This window comes from Cupressus sempervirens, chromosome 8, assembly GCF_028749045.1.
Source record: "Cupressus sempervirens isolate cs-2001-9-10 chromosome 8, ASM2874904v1, whole genome shotgun sequence".
Taxonomy (NCBI): domain Eukaryota; kingdom Viridiplantae; phylum Streptophyta; class Pinopsida; order Cupressales; family Cupressaceae; genus Cupressus; species Cupressus sempervirens.
In genome coordinates, this window is record NC_143125.1 from 326,295,704 (window position 1) to 326,316,147 (window position 20,444).

The 20,444-nt window shown below is 36.4% G+C and overlaps 1 protein-coding gene across 2 annotated transcripts in view; it reads left to right on the forward strand.

The window, feature by feature from the left end:
* Window positions 1–646: 646 nt before the first annotated feature.
* The window catches only part of UBP16 (ubiquitin-specific protease 16), a 65,968-nt gene continuing 46,170 nt past the window's right edge, over window positions 647–20,444 (forward strand). Inside the window, exons 1-4 of one of the 2 annotated variants that reach the window (XM_089797564.1) lie at window positions 647–777; window positions 960–1,712; window positions 13,908–15,531; window positions 15,775–15,863. In XM_089797564.1, the coding sequence (XP_089653690.1) occupies window positions 1,435–1,712; window positions 13,908–15,531; window positions 15,775–15,863 (1,991 nt within the window). In that variant the 5' untranslated portion in view covers window positions 647–777; window positions 960–1,434. Of the gene's footprint in view, window positions 778–827; window positions 1,713–13,907; window positions 15,532–15,774; window positions 15,864–20,444 lie in introns of those variants that run through there. The other variant, XM_089797563.1, reaches the window with a different exon arrangement.

The following is a 20,444-nucleotide window of genomic DNA, read 5'->3' on the forward strand; positions in this document are numbered from 1 at the left end:
TAAATAATAAATATTTAATATTTTTATTTATAATATGTTGTAAATTTATTTATTTATAATATGTTGTAAATAATAAATATTTAATATTTTAGTGTAAATTCTTATATTTGGTAGTTTTATTAGTTGTGCTACGATATTATTGAAAGTATTGGTGCCACAATACTATTGAAATCATTGGCAATGATACTAGTTGTATCATGTTCAAATGAAAGTACATAATACTACATTGTGATGTAAATGAATAGTTTATATCTTTTATCCAATGGGATGTTTTGCCAAAGATGAAAACTAGCAATAAGATGGTATTTATGAGCTAATACTTATCATACCAATATTAAAAGTAACTTCTCAATTATTATGACGTGAATAAATGTATTAATTAAAAATATAAGAATTTACACTAAAATATCTTAAAATATTAAATATTTATTATTTACAACATATTATAAATAAATAAATATTTGTAATTAATACATTTATTCACGTGAAGTTACTTTTAATATTATTAGAATAAGTATTGGCTCATGAATAGCATCTTATTGTTATTGTTAGTTATCATCTTCGGCAAAATACCCCATTGGGTAAAAGATGTAAATTGTCTACTTGCCGGTTTCTACAGAAGGAAATCAAGTGAGTTTGGTTTGATTGTTAGCCAAAGCTCTTATTGAATTGACTGGCTTTAACAACAACTTAAAACACCCACCAAACTCCGCAGATGTACAACATTTCGCATAGTTAATTTGCGTTTCGGACCAAGAAACAGCGAGGAATTGTAAGGTTTGAAGATATCCTTTTCTTGGAATTTAGGAATTAATGGTAGAATTAGCAATTAAGATAGATGTTGAAACCTGTGCTTCGTGGGTGAGTAAGGGAATTCACAAATTCCAAAGTTGGAAGGAGTGCATTTCATTATCAATTTTCCGTTTGACACATGACGGAGGTTTTTGACTTTACTGCAGGCTGGGCTCTTCAATATTCTTATTTTTCAGGCGCTCATAATTTCAGATCCATAAAAAACTAATGCTGTGAGCGCTATGCTGTGGTTCTCTTCCACATTGATACCTCTTCCCCGTTACTAATCAATCAATCGTACGAGTCCTTTCTCCTCGTCTGGTCACACACTTTGCATTCTCTTTCAGGAGGTACAACTGCCTTGAAAACCCATGTGGTGATTCTTGCGCATTTTGAGAGGGGATCTGGAGGCCCACTAACTTGGAGTGGTATCTTGTGAGATGGTCTACTGGAACTGCCATCTGGGTCATCAAATTACCAACAGAAATCTCAATAGAGGGCATACAGGTTTCGACTACCTGACATACAAGGACTTGGGTTCTTTAGGGGGAGGTTAGGTTGAGTGTCAACCCCCTATTGGGTCTATGTGTATATATGTTAATTCTGAATGCCTGGTGGGCTGGTGTGCAAGGGGCAAATTAAATGCCCAGGCGCAGAGAATTCCGGATTTCAGACTACTTGGTAGTTCTGGTATTAGTGCCCCTGGTTAGCCTCGCGCTCTTCCGCAGATGGCAGAAGAAACGGGCTGCGAAGAGGGCGGAAATAAGGAAGCTACTTGTATTGGCTGCAGAAGAAGCTGCAAGGGCCGAGGAAGAGGCTGCACAAGTCTACACGTCAATTTTTGTTACACGGTATCAGTGCGCTCTCTGTTTCAGTCCTAGTACAACAAGGTGCTCCAGATGCAAGACTGTCAGATACTGGTTAGTTAAAATTTACACATTTTTCCCGCTCAAAGCTGTTCATTGCGGTGAATTCAGTAGATGGTTTTTTTATTGTTGTTCATAACTGATCTAAAATTTGTATTATCCTACATATGGTAATAGTCGTATGAGGGCTAACTACAGCGTTTGCAATCTAGATCTAGTTATATTCTTCAAAAAAATGTATAATAAGAACAAATTTAAACTAAGATGAAACTGGATAATATTTAGTTAATGGGTGAAGGAATAGGTAGACATCGAAAGACAATCTCAGAAATCATACATTGGTTTGGTTGTGTTTTTAGTTTCATTTGGGATCTGAGAAAAAAAGATTCATGTCTGTTTCTGTGGAACTCTAGATAAATTATGTCTGGCATTTCCTTTCCAGTACCCATCATCTGAACCTTAAAAGTGTCATCACATGTATCACCATTTTTGCAGTAGTTGAGGCAGAGGATATTGTGTTTTCCCCCCGAGTTCATTTTTCTATAGCTTCTTTGTTATTTTCTCTCTCACTTCATTGGTACAGCTTCATCTGCGATGGGAGGTCTAATCTTTAGGAATTGGTTTGCACCCAAAAATATATATTGGTTTAAAACTGTATCCATTATTGAATACATATATATGAAAAGACCATTCAAAGTATTAAACATAAACGTGCAGGGTGCTATATTGGAGAATTTGGACACATTGATCATATTTTAAATATTTGGTATTTTGCTTCATGATGGAAATAACATGTATGCAAGCTGGAAGTGAGTGTTTGGTTTTACAGAGTCGGGTAACATGAATATTCCATAACCTCCATCAGGAAGATTATATTCGACAAAGTTAAATACTAAAACTTAAAAGTAGTCTTGAATATGGAAATACGATATTTAGTAAACCTTCCAAATGTTGGGAAGATGGGTCTGTCAACATTTCCTTTTCTACAAAACTAAGCTAATCCAGTGTATTCCATAGAAGACGTAAAAATCTGGAACAGAAGGAACTGCACAGACTTACTATAACTCCCACAAACCTATGTTCCACAAAGTCTGGAGATGGGGGTATGTGGGTCTTGAGGATGGGAAGAAAACGGGTCTAGATTTGGTGATGGGGGGCAAGGATAGCGGGTATGGGGATGAGTGGAGATTTGGGCTTGGAGACTCTAGTGGGATCCAGGGGCAGTGCACTTGGTGTGTTCCTTGTGATGACAGGAGGAAGGGTCAAGGGATGGAACCCTTGCCATCAGGGGCATTTAAGGCCTTTGAAATCACACAAACCTTGATGGTTCAGGACAGTTTCACTCTTTTATCACTTTGTTTTTTGCAACACCAAGTTATTATTTTCGAAACTAAGGAGTTATTTGGAATGAGGTTTAGATACCTAGATGCCAAATAACGATTTTTTTTGTGACTGCTTAGAGGTGTGGTTGGGGTCCATAGACCATTATGCTTAGGGTTAGGGGCACAAGGATCCAATTCTTTGGAATTTTTTAAAGATGTTTTTTTAGGAATGTCAAGGGGGACGCTTGGGTGTCTTGGATGTGGTTAAAAGAAAGGAGGGAGTCTTTTAAGCATCTCAGGGCTGTCTATAAGATGGGGAAATGTCTTGTAAATTTCCCCTTTTTGAGGGAGACATTGTTAAAATGCTCTTGGGTACTCAATGGTAGTGGAGGAAGACTAGAGGGATGTTACCCCAAATATTTATGTTGTTGAAACATCCTCGTCTTGTAAACTCTTGGTTTTGGGGTGGTGTGTCCTTGAGAGATAGTGCTGCAAAGAAAATCTCATGGGAAATTGAAAAAGAACCAGCGAGCTTCTTTTTAAACAAAGTCAAATGAATTCTTGGATCCCAAACAAGTAATTATCACAAGAATGTACAACCTACCAAAGATTCTCTAGTTAGGTGCTCGATAAGGCTTGTCTTGGAGGATCTTGTACCTCTTTGCTGGCAGTTTTTGCAGTAAAAAAAAGTGTCAACAATTAGTGGTTAATGATGCAGGAGCACCCTAGGCTTACTTGCAATGCTGCATGTTTGGAGGAACTTTGGTTAAGTGTTGAGGAGCATCGAGCTTGGATTTTGGTGGAGTTATGCTTTCATGGTTAGGGATGTGTTGGAGACACATTGGAGAACCTTTCCTCATGATTACATAGAGATTGGATGGATTGAGTTGAAGTTTGAACTGTTTTACCGTGCTGCTGGAACTGTATTTTTTCTAGTTTCTGGGTGCCTGTTGCAGGCTGTATAACTAATTTTGTGCAATGAATGAGAGGCTGCACACTTCAGGGATTGAAGAGGGCCTCGAGTACTTACTTGTGTCAAAGGCGCAAGTTCTAATTCCTCATAAGTTGGGAGATATGGCAATTCTCCCGGAGTATTGATTTCTTGCAATTTTGTGCGATAGTTTTCTGTGCTTGACTTTCGGATGGATGCGCACTTATCCTTAAGGAATCAGCGTTTGCGCATTTAAGGGGTTGTAGAGGACCAAAATTTCTACCTTCGGTTCGAAGGACGAGTTCTAATTCAATCGGAGCTAGGAGATATCGCGATTTTGCTCAAATTTCAATTGCTGGACATTTAATTGCTGTTGCAGGCCGACTTGTGGCTCTTCAAGTATATAATGTTTAGTTTTATTTAATTTGTAATTGCTAGGCTGACTTGTGGCTTAGATTGGTTTAAGTAGGGGTCTTGTGGAGTCTTTTAGTCATTTTTTTTCAGTTGGGGGATAAAAGGAAGGATAGATGCGAATTTGAAGAGCTAGAGCTGTGACTTAGGAACTAGAGGATCTCTTGGTGGACCTAAGGGTACAAGTGTGGATTCTTCTTGGTGTTCTTATCCAGTTGTGTATCTGGACTAGTTGAGATTGGTTGTAAGTTGGATTTTGTTGGATTTTGCAGTACTGATTTTGTAATTGCTGTTTGTATTTGGCCCTAACCCGGAAGGCCTTACAGCTGGGCATATTGCATGTAATCAGTTATCTTTATGAACAAATTATTGTAATTTGGTATCAGATCTTGCATTGTTGCTTCTTGTTGTTGTGTTTTTGCTATGTGGTTATATAGCTAGGGGCTAGGATATCTCCTTTGGGGATTCTCTTGCCTTGTGCTGCGTCAGTTAAGACAATAGTTCCCAAACTTGGATTTAACGAAGCTGATTCAACTAAGACTCGGCAAAAAATCTGCAAGCCTCAGCAAAAACTCCATAGGACTCATCAAGAACTCGCTAGGACTCATAAAAAACTACTAGGTTTTTGGAGAGTTTTGCCTAGGTTAAGTTTCTAGAGAGTCAGGGGTCACTAGGACTCGGCTAGGGTCACTTGTTTTGGAACTCACTAGGATTCAGAGAGAATCTACTTTATTCATCAATGATTTAAAAGAGTTTTCAGCCTTCATTGAAGGTTAGATTGTTCATGAGAATGACGTTATAGTAAGATTACACAGTATCATTATTTTCAATAAATCTTCTATTTGGTGCCATCATGCTGATAAAAAAATTAATATGCGGGGACATCGTAGTTTGCTGAGCTTCATTTTAGATGTACTTTCTTCTCTTTTTAGGAACATTTTAGCAAATTGAAATTGTTAATATGAGTTCTCTATCAGCTATGGTAAGAAACATATATGTGAAAGATATTGAAGGTAGAGCATTGTTCCTTTTCCATGAAAAAAATGGTGGAAGCATTTTGTGCATGATACAAACATCAACAGGTAGCATAGGATGGAAAGTCTTGAATAACTTTTCTCTCATTGCAACAACATTTGGTTTGGCATACAGTTCAGTCAAGAAATTGAGGATAATGGCTCTCTCTCATTACTTGATTTATGTATATCAGGAAATATTTGTAGGTCAGTGGCTTGAATGGTAAACAAAAAAAGTATTCACATTGACATCTCCCTCTATGCCTTGTCACATCATCGCCTTTTTTAAAAGGTAAGGACTCTTTTAACATTTATCAATGATAATGGACATTTGGAATCTTGGATGTGTATCATTTTTAGGAAGAGAAATGGGTTTTTGACTAAAGTCATGTGCATGGTGTCATGTTTGGATGGATGTAGAGTGCACTATAATTGCATTAACATGTGCTTTATCAATGAATGGGAAGGTCATGAATTGATTGTGAATGGGTTGTAGCTATGGCTCCACGCTCGATTGTGATACAAAAGCATTGGTTATGAAATGAATTAGATTTCGACAATGTTCAAAAAACAAATACTTTTGGGTATACAATTGAAAGTTTCAATGTGAATCTTCTCAAGGTTCTATTTATTGATGACATTTCTTTCAATATAGAAAGGATTCTGGGAAAGCACAATGATAAATCAACTTAAATCGCATAGAATGAAATCAAAAGCATGATCAAATTGGTCAAAGAATCTTGATTGGGATTCATCATATTTTATTACTTGGCAAGTCTAATGTTTAAGAGATGCAAACATTCTTTTAACAAAGGTTGGAGGATCATGATTTTTTCTTGGAAAAACCAAGAATTCTAGGGAGGAAGAAAATTACTTGAAGACAAAGCTTCGAGAAATGGTTGAAAGTAGTAATATCCAAACAATATAAATATAGATGCAGTGCCAAAATCGAGCAATTTGCAAAAAGACTATTTGCTTTAAGATAATTAATAATGTGCCATTCATCTTTTTAATATCATCATTTTGCATAAGTAATGAGTTCTCAAATGGAATTTGATTTATACGTCTTGTTTAGATCTGGGTATTTGCATAAGATCTCCTTTTTAGAAAACTTTTCATTTATCCTCATGATTTTCTAGGACGTTGGGTTCAAAGATGTTGATTAATTGCAAATATTTTCACAAGTTTTTTAGAAGCCTTTTTATTGATAATTAACTTGGCTTTGTGTTATGTATCCAAGAATATGATGTTATAATGTATTTAGGTGGATGGAGATGCCAATTTGGGGCGTTCATTGCTTTAGTTAGTTATATTAGGTCATGTGGACAGCTTGTGTAACTAATTATAAGAGGTGTTGAGAAGACATTCATTGGGATAATGGTACCCCTCCGTTATATTCGTAGGAGGTGGTATATGAATAGGAGATTTATTTCATTGCATAGATATGTGTTAATTATGATATTGTGTTTGGGATCTCTTGGAGGTATAGCATCTGTTCGCTTCTTGAGGAGTTTAGTGTTCCTACCTCAAGGGTTATTATATTTTTGCATATATGGCATAGTAGGGCATCTTGGTCCATATAAATCTTTTGTATTGTGAGTTCTTTCGTCTACATGATTATTACAATTTTTTTTGATTGGTAATCGCTATTTACTAGAGCTATGAATCAGTTGGGTCAAAATGGGGAACCCCATCCCCCTAGTGGCACAATTGTCAAGGTATTAACCCCTCATTTTTTTTCACTTTTTGGAGAATGTCCTCTCAGTATTCAGATTAATGCTATGCCTATCTTTATTTATATCTCCTTGGCACCCATACAAAACTCCTTATCTCTCCAATATCTCCTTATACCTCTGTGTCTTTGAGCACTTTTTTGTCGTGTCAAACCATCCGAGTTGGCATTTGAATGTGTGCATGTGGGTCGAACAAGAGGGTGACAATAGAAAGTGGGGACTCTATGAGCAATGTCCTAGTCAAGGCATCATTGGATCTCTATGTGTATTAGTAGCCTAGTTAGCAGGCAAACCATCCTCGTATAGGTAATGGTAAGCGCAGGCGAGGGATGCCCATTGGTACTCATGTATGTGTAGCATTCGCTATCAACAATGACAGTCACTCAATATTTTGTCCTTCGTCCATCGAGCAGGGAAATTGAACAGCAAATGCTAGGGGTAGTAATCAGGGGAGCTAAACAATTAACCTGTATCAGCTCAGGCTTGCAACGTTACCAGTGCACTGCGGGTGAGCCCCCACGATTATTACGATTATTATGTGTATGGATCTCATCAATTGACACTTAGGTGCTGCAAAAAAATGTAAGTGGAGGTTTTTGGTAACATGTAGCCTACCAAAACCATTCAAAAAATAATTAGCTTTCTTGATATCACTTGAATTGCATAAGCCAGAATTACATGTTGTCATTTGCCTCCTTAGATTGTTCTTTCGAAGAGGAAACACAATACATTTCTCCTAATATGATTGCATCCTTAAACAAATTTATATTTAGAGCCATATCAATTTCTTGCATGTCTTTGAAGAGCTAGGCTTGTCCTCCCATCAATTTGCGGAAGTGTTTCGAGTAGTAGTGTGGAAAGCCTTGCCTTGTTTGATAGTGCCGTTGATACCTTGTTGCAACATGAATATGCTAGCCCCTATTGCCAACATGAATATGATAGCCCCTGTAGACAACATGAACATAGAATTAGAGCTTGTGTGATGTCAAGGGCATTCTTCTTGCCAATTGATTGGTTTGAGGCTAGCACAATGAATCCATCCGCTTTATTCCAGTGCATGGCTCCCCATGCAAGTCTCTCTTCATACTCCAAATCTTCAAAAGCCACATTCTCAACACTGAATTGGTGATTAACCTCTTTAGATATGCTGCAAATCTTTCCACCACCTTTTGTTGCTTTGCTTCTTCCACCATTAATATTCTTTAGTTTCCTATCATTACCTCCTGCCATGCTTTCTTTTTGCATTTTACCTTCTAATTCTTCAAAACCTTTGCCATCTTTAGAGTCACACTCTCTATATAGCCAATAGATGCACATGAAACCAATAGAAGCCACCAAACAAGAAAAATATATGGTTCTTCACAACCAAGAGTGGATCCTTTGCTAAATGTTGGCTTCTCCTTTCTATCTTGTCTAGATCAAATGTATGATTAATGCCATTTTAACACATAATCAAGGATAAAATGCTTCAACCAACATACATCTTGGCTATAATTACCCATCTTAATGCATGAATCATGTTGCTCTTACCCCTCAATAAAGGCTTTTCATCGTAACATAGTATTGTGCCATCCTCCTTTAATTGTATATACATGCCCATTATTTATCCTCATTTATTGTTCCCTTGCAAATCTTTCACTAGAAGTGTTTGTGCCTTATTTGTGAATCTAGTTTCCCAAGACATAATTCCAATACCTTCTTTGCCTTTCAATCCTACACCCTTTTTTGCAAGCCAATTTGTGACTTAATTTACTTTTCCTCTTATGTAGTTAAGAAGATTGCCATTTTTTTTCATTTTTATTTCGTCTCATTAAATAATTATACTCAAGAACCACGACTTATGTCTATTGCCTTTCATATGATGTATGATATGCTTTTGGGACTTGCACCACCTTGATTTTTTGTCGTCCTCTTCCTAGGCATCCTCCATACTTCACAACTTGCTATCCCTTCATTTCTATTCCTTGCACCATCAATGTTTAGTTTTACCCATCTCGGTTGTTGAGGCTGCTATATGGCCACTTTAGGCTAGACCTTGTTGGCTTTGGATTGCAAGTTGTGGAGCCAAAATAGTCAAGGCCATGCTTCCAGCCTGAAGTTTTGTTTTGGATCATTTTCCATTCCTTTGAAGCTCAACATTCTTCTCTCTCTTGCATGGTGACCCCTATTCTATCCCATACAATTATCTCCTGCATTTCCTTGTTTTCAAATACTCTACGATTCTCTTTCTAATGAAATTTTCCAAACAGTTAGGGAAGGGGTGATTTCCCATATTAACATTAGACTAGGGCCTTTTTATTCTCCTCTTCCTTTTTAAAAGTAACTCCTTGATGTTGCTAGTGGTGGCTAATTATCGCTCCATTATGTTGCAGATCATTTCCATAGTTGTCTCACATAAGTGCATGAAAGCAAAAGGTAATTACTTGTTTGAGCTACCTCTTTATGCACGATACACCTAGATGACCCCTACAACCTCATGAGTTTCACTCTATCCGATTGAGGATCGGCCCCATGTTGTGGTGCATAAAAAGGCATTGGCCTCTGGGAGGGTGGGACTCAACCAAATATTATTGTTAGGTAATGGAAATTGACACCATCTCCTGTGGCGATTGCTCCATAAGCTTCTCTTAGCATTGCAACCTTTAATTTATTTTTATTCAATATGAACTTGTCATCACTTAACTTGTTTTATAGGGGTAATTTCTTTAAAAAGGAAGTGAAGATTAGAGTTGCCTGCCCTTTAGACCTATTTTGGGGCTTGGAGCTCAATCCAAACTCTCCCTTCTCTTGATTTATTGATGTAATCCTATACCTGAGAACACTTAGGGACATGCTTAGGGGTTAAAGAACTTAATTTTCTTCCAAAGGTTTGTCTTTTAACCAGACATTTAAAAAAAAATTCATACAATCCCCTCCTTGAGTTATCTACCTTGTTCCTTCTCTAGTAGGAGATGATGCATTTTGAAGTTCTATGTACCTGATCCCAATGGAATGCTGTGCGGAAAGAAAATTGAGCAATCTCCAGACCCTTCAATGTTGTATTATGAATGAAGAATTCAACTCTAAAGTTGGTCCTATTTAAGCACACATCCTTCATAGTGATTTCATGCCTAGGGCTTTGTTCATTTAGCAGCAGTTTCAAAACAATCCACCAACTTTATTCTCCTGAACTCTAAAATAGAGTTTACAGATGCTAATAATAGTGTAGTCTACAAATAGACTTAACTGAGAAAACTCAAAAGAAAGCCTAAATGACCATTATCTAGAACTAGATAAATATAGCAAGATACTAAAAATATAAAAAATATTCTGATAGCATACATTCTCCCATTTTATTAGATTGTTTTTCCTTCATTCCACCATGCCATTCCAGAGTGAGTATTTCTGACTGCCCATTGGTGCTTTTGCTATCTTGCTAAGTGGTTGCAAATTGGAATGTTTACATTACATAAATAGGGATGGCAGAGAGCGACACCTTTATTAGTCGGATCATCCCTACTATTGCTAATCATTTTCCTTTCCATGAGCATAATTTATTGTGTACTTTGCCCATCAATACCTTCCACTTCTCTAGAGTTGCCCTCCTTTTTATCGGAGGCATACCCAAATATGAACTCGGCAGCGTTGCAGTTTGAAACCAAAAGAATGTTGTATATTCAGGGAATCTTCACTATAGTCCATAAGTAAGTAAATTTCCTACATCTGGGTAGTTGAATTTTTTGCTTGCAGTCCTCTCATTATTTTTTATGATCTTCTTCATTACCCTCGCTTCCTTGATTTGTGCCTCCTCAAACGAAAGAGTATCACCTACGAACTATAGCTGTGTGATATTTTCTGCATCTAGCTGATTTTTGCTGTCCTCGAATGATTTTTATTTCAAATGACCACCCTCGGAGCTTTCCCAAGTGACTCTGCTACAATGTGGAATAAAAGAGGAGAGTGGTTCTCCTTTTCTTAAACCATGCTTGGCCTAGTCCAAGGGAATGCCATTGATGCCAACAAAGAATGAGGCCCTAGATGCCACTATACACCATTTCTGCCATCATTCCAAAATCCCAAACTTTGCCAACACCTACATCAAAAACTTAATGCCACCATGCCATGATCTTAGTCACATCTAATTTTAGAAGCAGTTTATCATTTTTCCTTGTTTTATGGAGTGGATAATCTTGTGCTATAATTATCTTGTTGAAGATTTCTCTACTAGCCAAAAATCCAATATGCTCTTTGAAACGATTGCTGCCAAAAGAGGCTTCAGTCTGGTTGCTGTTACTTATGTTACACTTTTATAAATTACAGAGCAATTGATGGAAAGGTATCTAATTATAATTATTTTATTATGACTAGGAATATGTTGGTCTGGCCTCTCAACATCAACTTCTTTGATTTGCATTCTTTTGCTGCCTACTGCACATCCTTACCCACTATATGCTAGAATTTTTGAAAGAATCCCACTGCAAGTCCGTTAGGTCCAGATGATTTCTTGGCTCCTAAAGAAAAGGCTGCCTTTCTAATTTTTTCCATTGTGGTAGGTTTCATCAAGGACTCATTTTGTGCTTTGCCACTCACATAGTACATGTCACCGAGAAAGGAATACCTAGCTTGAGCTGTCTCAAGGGGGCCTGGCGAGTAAATCTATGTAGAATCTTGCTTCTTCAGTTCTGATAGCTGCAGTATTATCTATTATGTTGCTCGAGGGAAGAGTTATTTGATTTATCTTATTCTACTGTTTTCTTATATTTGGGATAGGTGAAAAAGTTCCGTGTTTGTAGCCCCCTCTTTGAGTCACTTTCCTTGCAATTTCTATAGCCAGAACATGTCCTCCATTCCGTAGAAGGACTACAATTCATTCATGATGTTAAAGATTCCTTTGATAGATCCCCCTCAGCTAAATTTTTCCTACACCTTCTGTAGGTTCTTTTCCTGCTCTTCATCTTCTTACAAAGATGTTTACCACTATATTTGTTCCATTTCCTAATCTCTAACTTGACCGTATTTGGTATTTTTTGAAGGATGTACTTTTACATCCTTTGAATTTTATAAGCGTCTGGGTTTTTGCTCCCCCATAATATCCAGGGAGATTGGCATTGGATCCTGTGAAGGGTAGCACTTTTTGAAATGTCATTTGCATCAGGACTGGTTCTGAGTTGAGAAGGTATCTATTCAACCAAATTTGTATACAATCTTCACCCACTTGCTTATTACACCATGTTTATCAAATTTGTTTGCCCTTTTGTTCACCAGAGCCATCTTGTAACCAAACTACTGCACAAGATAACATTTGTCAGGGGCACTGACGAACGTGACATTCCAGCTTATGACCTTCATGATTTCTTGGTGGGGAGAATGTTCTACCACCTTGACAAAAAATGATTATTGGCGGCAGCTGGGTGCCTTTTTCTACATCTTCTTTAGCTGCTGACCTGGCCTTATTCTTTTCCATTTACCTAACACTTGGTCTTTCACCTCCAAGATTAACAGAAGGTACAGAGGGTTGCTGTCAAATTCTTTGCACTGCTTCTGGTAACTTTTTTAAACCACTGTACCCTTCTTAATGCGTGCCATATCTTCTAAGGTTGCTTTAAAGATATCTTTGTCGCTTTTGAGCTCCTTGAATTGGTTCTCTGATTTATCTTTCATTTTGGATTCCAACGAATCTTCACGACCTTCATCAACCACTGCCTTTCTTTGATTCTCCATTCCCTTTCTTGACTACTCCTTGTTTGTTCCATGATCAACTGGTTCCCCCAAAGTATATTTGACATCTAACTCATAACTTTGGAGGAGACGAGATATGCATTTATCATTGACAATATCTGCTGCTGGCCATTTAATGTTTTAAGTTGATTTGTACACTTTGATATTTTACTCATAATGTTGGATCAGATGTATAAACATTAATTCTATTAGTCTCAATAGACAATATCTGATACTAACTCTTTGATGGGCTTGCAATTTACTTTTAAAAAAAGTTGATGTAAATTGTTTTTGATATTTTCAAGTAGCTCCTAGCTTAGGATTGGACTCGTAATAATCCCATCTTTCAGTAGTGGATTATGTCATGTTTATGTCGATTTGTCCAATTGTTTACATATCAATAATGCTGCACAACTTTCCTGGAATTATCCTTAACACCAAACTGCATTCTCAGCTAGTTAACTATTTTAATTCAAGAAATTCTGGAATTACATATTTGATCTGTTTAATTTAAGAAATTCTTGATCGACAGTTCTCAATTGTTTAATTTGTGAATTTATAGTTACATGATTATTCAGGTAACGAAATTCTGGAGCTTGGTAACTTGACTAGTAGTTTAATAAATTTGGGAGCTACATAACAAATTCTGGAGCCAAATCAAATTTTCAAAGAAAACAAAGTTGAGGGTTTTTTAGAGTTTAACTTGATTGAAGTATTGAAATGTAGGAGATAGAAGATAAAAAGAAAGTGAACAAAAAAACAAGGAAAAAATCAAGTGGCAGGGAATTTCACCTAGGAATCAAGGTCAGGCAGTGTTGACTGTGAATTGTTACTTTTTGATACCAGTGAAACTTATATTGGACGAGTAGAGACTATCTAAAATTGGCTATGTACCTTGAGCTCTGGATTTGCTTTCTTTGGTAGAAACATGCCCCCAGCTTGAGGAGCCTATGTATTTGTTCTCCTCTTGCCCTACCTCGAGTGTCTTTTCTGATTATGCAAAAGGGGTTCCATTTTCTGGAATACAAACTAGTTTTTGAAAAATTGGTTTTCAGCAAGCAAATTCAGATTCAGTTGATATAACAAATTCAAGAAATATTCAGACTACTTTTTAACATGTTATGTTTCTCATCGGCTTGCAGCTCAGGAAAATGCCAAATAGCTCACTGGAGGCAAGGTCACAAATATGAATGTCAGCCACCTGATATTGATGATTCAAATGATTCTTTGCCACGTGTTTCAGTTCAAGGAAGAGAGATCAATCTAAATTCTATATCTGAGCCACAAACTGTTGAATCTAGTAATGCTAATGTACAAGGGTTAAGTACCTCAGCTGAAGCTTCTAGTTCTGACCAATCAAAAGAGTCTATTTCTGAACTTCCTCCTTCAAAAAGATCTGAGGACTCTGCATCAAAGATCGATCCTGTAATTGCAATTGAAAAACCTGATCTGAATTATGCTATCCCCAAAGTTCTGGAGTTCAGTGTTAAATCATCAATTAAGAGTGACACTCATAACGCTTCTTTAGGGGATGCTCTGGTACCCAATGATCTTATGCATGAACACTATACCCCTAATGTGCCTGTTAACAACACAGAATATCTATTAGGCACTACCAGATCAGCTAAACCTAGCATTGAAGGTTTTATTACTGATGTACCAACCCAAAAGCCTCGTGTGAGCAGCATAAGCTCCTCAACTTCTGCAAATAATGTTTTGTCTTCCATGGTCCCTGCAAGTGATTTTCCCGTTTCTAAAAATGAAAAGAATGAATTCAGTGGATCTGGAACTAGCAATTTTGAACATAAAAGACACAACTCTACAAGCTGTACACAGAATCTTTGTGTTGCCATGGACGAACCTGATCTTCCAGTTGCTAGAAACAGTTCTCCCATATCTGAGGAGTCTGTACATGATAATTCCACTTTGAAGGCAGCTAAGCATTCTTCTAACACTAGTGCCCATGTGGTGAATCCATCTAGATCCTTTAATCCAGGAGCCAGCATTAATGGCCATATGGTGGAATCGTCCAGGTCTCTTAATCAGTCTCCCAGCACCAGTAAAACAGTCATGGATGATCTAACAAGAAAACAGTCCATGAAGAATATCACAAATTTGGGAAATCTGGTAATCAGTTCCTCTGGCCAGAAGGATTCAACCTCTTTGAATTCAAAATCCTCCTTCAATTCTATGTCCAGAACAGATATCCATATGGGGAATGCATCTAGCTCTTGCAATCAAACTTCCAGTAAGAAAGCGGTTGACAGCCAAACAAGGAAGAGCCCTATCAATAATACCTTGAATTCTAGAGAATCAGTTACTAGCTTCTCTGGCCAGAAGAATTCAGATCCTTTGGCATCAAGTTCAAAGAGTTCACAGAAAACTGGTGATGATTCTTCAAGCTCCACAACCTCTGTTTCTCTAGACAGTACGTCAATGATTATGAATACTAAAATAGCAACATCTAAAGTTGAGAACCAGAGGGCTTCAGAATTAAGTGGTACAAGCAGGAGGTCTGTTAGATCTGCTTTTCAAAACTCTTCTCCACTCAAGGAAAGAGCTCCTGTTTGCAGCGTATCACGTCAAAAGAATGGCGGCCATGATATAATTTCTTCTAACACATTCCATACTGTTGTTTCATCTCTTCCCACTGGTAATGCCTTGAAAGCATCTGTTAAAAAAGTTGCACAGCAGCTGAAGTCTTCAAAAACCTCAAAACAATCTTCAATAAAAATGATTAATGACAGCTCAGGAAAATCAAACCAGGTAAGTCTCAAATGTGCTAATTAATTACTTTCATACTATTGTTGGTTTCATTTTTTCAATGCTACCGAGGTTTGTGTGGTACACTTTTTTAGCAGCTATACTGACTCACAAAAGAGGCCTTTAATTGGATTAAATTTTATAATCTGTGTTGCACCTGGAACAGAAATTATGTTCAATTTATTCTTGTTATGTAATTTTTGCACCTTATATTTATTTTTCTTACACACAGCTTTTGCTTGTCAGACACTGTTTCCATATGAATCCTTTGTCAAACTTTTCAACTGGGACAAGCTTGAATTGCCACTTTGTGGTCTCATCAATTGTGGAAATAGGTATGGCAGTTTCTAGAACTAGTAAGACCCTAATATATTAGTTTATAGTTGCTAGTATCATTTTTTGATTTTTAAATTGTCTATGCACAGAGATCATATATTATGGTTCACCTAAAGACATATAATTGTGTTTATTCATATGGTGAGGTTGATTTATAAACTCTCAGTGATGCATAAGATTGAATGAAGCAGCAGATTATAAACATTAAGGCACATGATATGGTTGCAACAGTAGTCTTCAATTAAAAGACTACATAAAGTTTAAATCATTCAAGTGTAAGAGTGACAAATAATTCATTTATGGGCCTTATTCTCTTATGCTAACAACATCGAATTACTTATTTGTAATATGAATTCCCAAATTAAATTATTTCTGGGCTTGGTTAAATATGATATCCATGGTTTGGCTCCGAAATGAATCTGGTTTTCCATTGGCCACTTTTGTTCCTGATGCTCATCTTGGATAGCTTAAATCTAATGTGTGCCATTTAGAATATATAGAGCCTTGCAAGCTAATGATCGCCAATATAAGATGTATTATTCTTTTATTAATTCCTTTACCCTCTTTGCTGCTTTTCATTTTATTCCCTGTTGTCTGAAACTGTTTTACATCCTAATTGGACCTCCTTAGCTAGTAAGACGTACCAGTATCTCAAACATATTCCTCTTTGAAAGGACATCTGTTTGTGTGTCCTTTTTGCATCAGAATATTTTTGAATTATGGAATACTTAACCAGAGCTATTTTTTGAGATACTATCTGCAGGATAGAATGTTGGGAAGCTTGATGTCTTATGTCTTTAATGAACGAGGTTAGACTGTAAATAGTATAATTTGTAAGGTCTTTTTGGCTGTGCAATTGCATATATAGTAATATGAGTGCTTTGCTTAAAGCTTTAGGAATGTTGTGTAGTTTATCTATGCAGGAATTTTATTACCACATTTCTTTTTAGTAATATGAATGCTTTGCTTTAAGCTTTACAAGTGGTGTATAGCTTACATGTATTTTTTTACGTGTCTATGCAAGAATCTTATTACCAAGTTTCATTTTGTTTTCTTTTTGCTTTGTAAATCTCAGGCAAGGGTATAGGCCTTTAGTATGGCATGAAGTAAGCTTGGATTAAGTTCTTAAGATTTGTAATTAAGGGTCACAAATAGGCCAAAATTGTTTTACTGCAATCTTGGGACATGCTAGGAGTTTGGGTTGTAGTATTTTTGTGAGAGGGATTTGGACATGGGCTTCCTTCTTTTGAATGTGTTCCATTACCATTACACCACAAGCTCATAGACTTATTATCCAATTTAATTTTTTCAACCCCTTTTTATTGAAAATAGCTATTTTAGTGAGCTCAATATGGCGATTTACAAATTTAAAACAAATAGCTATTTTAGGGAGCTCAATATGGTGATTTACAAATTTAGAACAAAATTTTGCATCATTACTTTTTATTGTTTCAAGCCCCCGTAAGGAACATCTTTATCTACTTGAATTGATCATCGAGGACTCTGAAAGGAGATGAAATTTGTAGACTTATGATCCAATTTAATTTTTTCAACCCCTTTTCATTGAAAATAGCTATTTTAGTGAGCTCAATATGGTGATTTAGAAATTTAAAACAAATAGCTATTTTAGTGAGCTCAATATGGTGATTTACAAATTTAGAACAAAATTTTGCATCAGTGGTTTGTGCTTCAACTTTTTATTGTTTCAAGCCACCGTAATGAACATCTTTATCTACTTGAATTGATCATTGAGGACTCTTGAAGGAGATTAAATTTGCAGCCAGGTGATTTGGGGATTTTGGTTTCTATTTTTAATGTTAAACAGGTTCTACCTATAATGATGATCAAACTTCTTGAATGTCATGCATTCATGTAGTTATATGTTTAGTGCAAATGTGGGTTTTTCCTAAACAATAACACAGTTCTTATGCAAGAACTGCACTTTTTCATATTTAGGAATTTAAGAAATCTAGAGCACATAATTTGGTTAATCAGGAGCTCTAATCATCTTCTTAAGTTTAGACTGCTACTTAAATTGAATTTTCTTTCAGTTCCTAATATCAGTATGTTGGTTTAAACCAAAGAAACGATAATCAGAATCGGATCAGAATCGGCAAGGCCAAATCGAATCGCGAATCAGCCATGAATCGGCCACCTGCAAATTAAAAAAACCTTTGAAATTTAGTAACTTATTTCATAAACCCTTTATCGCTGATTTGATTCACTGATTCACAAAGAATTGTTTGGCTTGAATCAAATCGCCAAATCACGTGGATCGCCGCGATTCTTGTTACTATGGTTTAAACATTAGCAGTATCTCATTCTTATCAACTACAGAGCTCATGTGCATGATTTCAGAACCACTCCTGTCAAATAGTGCTCATGTTGTAGAGTAGCCATGATGCTCACAATCCTAAACAGCAGTTTGACTCATAACTCTGGACTTCTAATTTGTTTGAGAATAAATCTTTCAATTTATAGATCTCTGGTTCTTTATAGAGAGGAACATATATTTTCTTCAAAGGAAATGTCTTGTGTGATACATCTTTTACCCTAAGACAATCTTTCCATTGTTTCTAAACTACTGATGTGAACTGGTATTCTAATTAATTATTAGTGTTTGTGGTCCTTATTTCTTGGCATTAGTTGAGGCTCCCATATGTACTGTTTTGTTCTTGCACTTTCTTATGTGCTGTTCAAGGCTTCTATATGCTTACCCTATTTTATCTAAATCTCAATCCACACATTCTAAACTTCTCCTGTTTAAATGTTCATCTTTATCCAATGTCTGCATGCTATGTGCATTTCTGTATTTTAACATGTTAGGTCTGCGATAGGTACAGATCTCTATTCTAGATTACATACTTTTTCATGGGTCCCAATTATATGCTATTTGATTTATGTTTCAAATCTAGTTTATTCATGCAATATTTCTTATGTTACCGAATTTGCATATATAGGCCATGCATCGGAACCAGATTTGAATCGGATCTGGTTTTGCAAACTGATTCGTGCCGGATTCACACAGGGTGTGGACTTGATCCTATGGGTCTGTCCAGATCTGCAAATCCGGACCTTGTGCGAATCCGGAATGAATTCATGCGGACCCAGGAAATCTGGTAGAAATTGGTCAGCAATCCACGGGGACCCTGGAGAACCCTACACGAATCCACGTGGATCCCCACGGACCCACTGGCAAAACTTGGAATAAATACACATCCATATATAATGCATATATATGTTTTATGTATATATTATATATATATATTGCACAGACACACACACACACACACACAAATCCATAGGAATCATAATGGTAAAAACATTGAATCCGTGAATCGGATTCTTGTACCTAAACCTGTCCCCGAATCCGATTCGACAGCTTAGAATATTCCTGTTGAAACATGGTATAAAATCGGAGTCAGTATCTCAATTAGCTTTTAATTTGTATCTTCCTTTAAGCAATATTGGTAAAATGGATGTTTAGCCTTTTCTGTGTTAGCGATTGCTACAGTATTGTAGTCCTGGAGATGCAGGGGTATAGGTGTGGGGACATCATTTTGAATCAGGCTACCTAGTAAATGAATAAGGGTACAGTAATACTACTACATGAATAAGGGTTCGGTTGTATTATATATAAATATGGTCACCAAAAATGTTGGCATGGAGATGGCAACACCATTTCAAATCGGAGTAACTAGATAATGAATAATGATACAACTTTATAATGTATAAATATAGTACCAAAATTACAGGTACAGAGATGTTGTATATATATGTCTATGTGGTAATTATTTTTTGTTCAAAGGGTAATGGATTTGCACGTGGTCCTTGGTTGATAATTGATGTAATTTATGTTGAAGTTTGAGGTAGCAGTGCTCCTTGTCATCATAGTACCTCATTTTGTTATCAATGGTTGCAGTTTCACGCACTTCATCAACTCTCCTTTTGTATCTTTTAACATTTTAATTTTTTCTCTTGAAACCATGCATCTTGTATTGCTTCTCCAAGCATAAGATAATTACATGTTTGTCTGGCATCCGAGGGATCATCTTCCCATAAAATGAGGAGATAGAATCTATGTGTTAAGATAAAAATGGTTTTAACATTTGTTAACTACATTTCATCTAGACATAACTTGCTTGACTAAATGATAAATCTTTCCTAAAAGCATGTTTTCTTCTACTTGGAAAGAAGGGCAATCTTCTTATAGGGATGATTTACGTCTTTTTCCCCAGAAAGGAGAATGCAACAAGAACCCACAATTATTTCTGTCTCTATGATTTCCCCTGTTTTTCTTAATTTCATTCCAAAGCAAGGGGTCCATAAAAGATTGCTATATATTGGTTGGGTCAATTGTTATTAAGGTTTAGTTGGTTTGCATTGTAGAGGTTTCAAGCATACAGGAAACCATTTGTTCTTGCTAACACCAAAAAACTAGCAACTCCTGTAAAACTTTACTTAGCTTCATATTGATGTTTAAGCTCTTTGGTAAATCATCCACTCCAATACATGCTTCTAAAAATTTTGGTATTCCATTGTTTTCACTTCAGAGCAATTATAAAACTCCCTAATGTGGC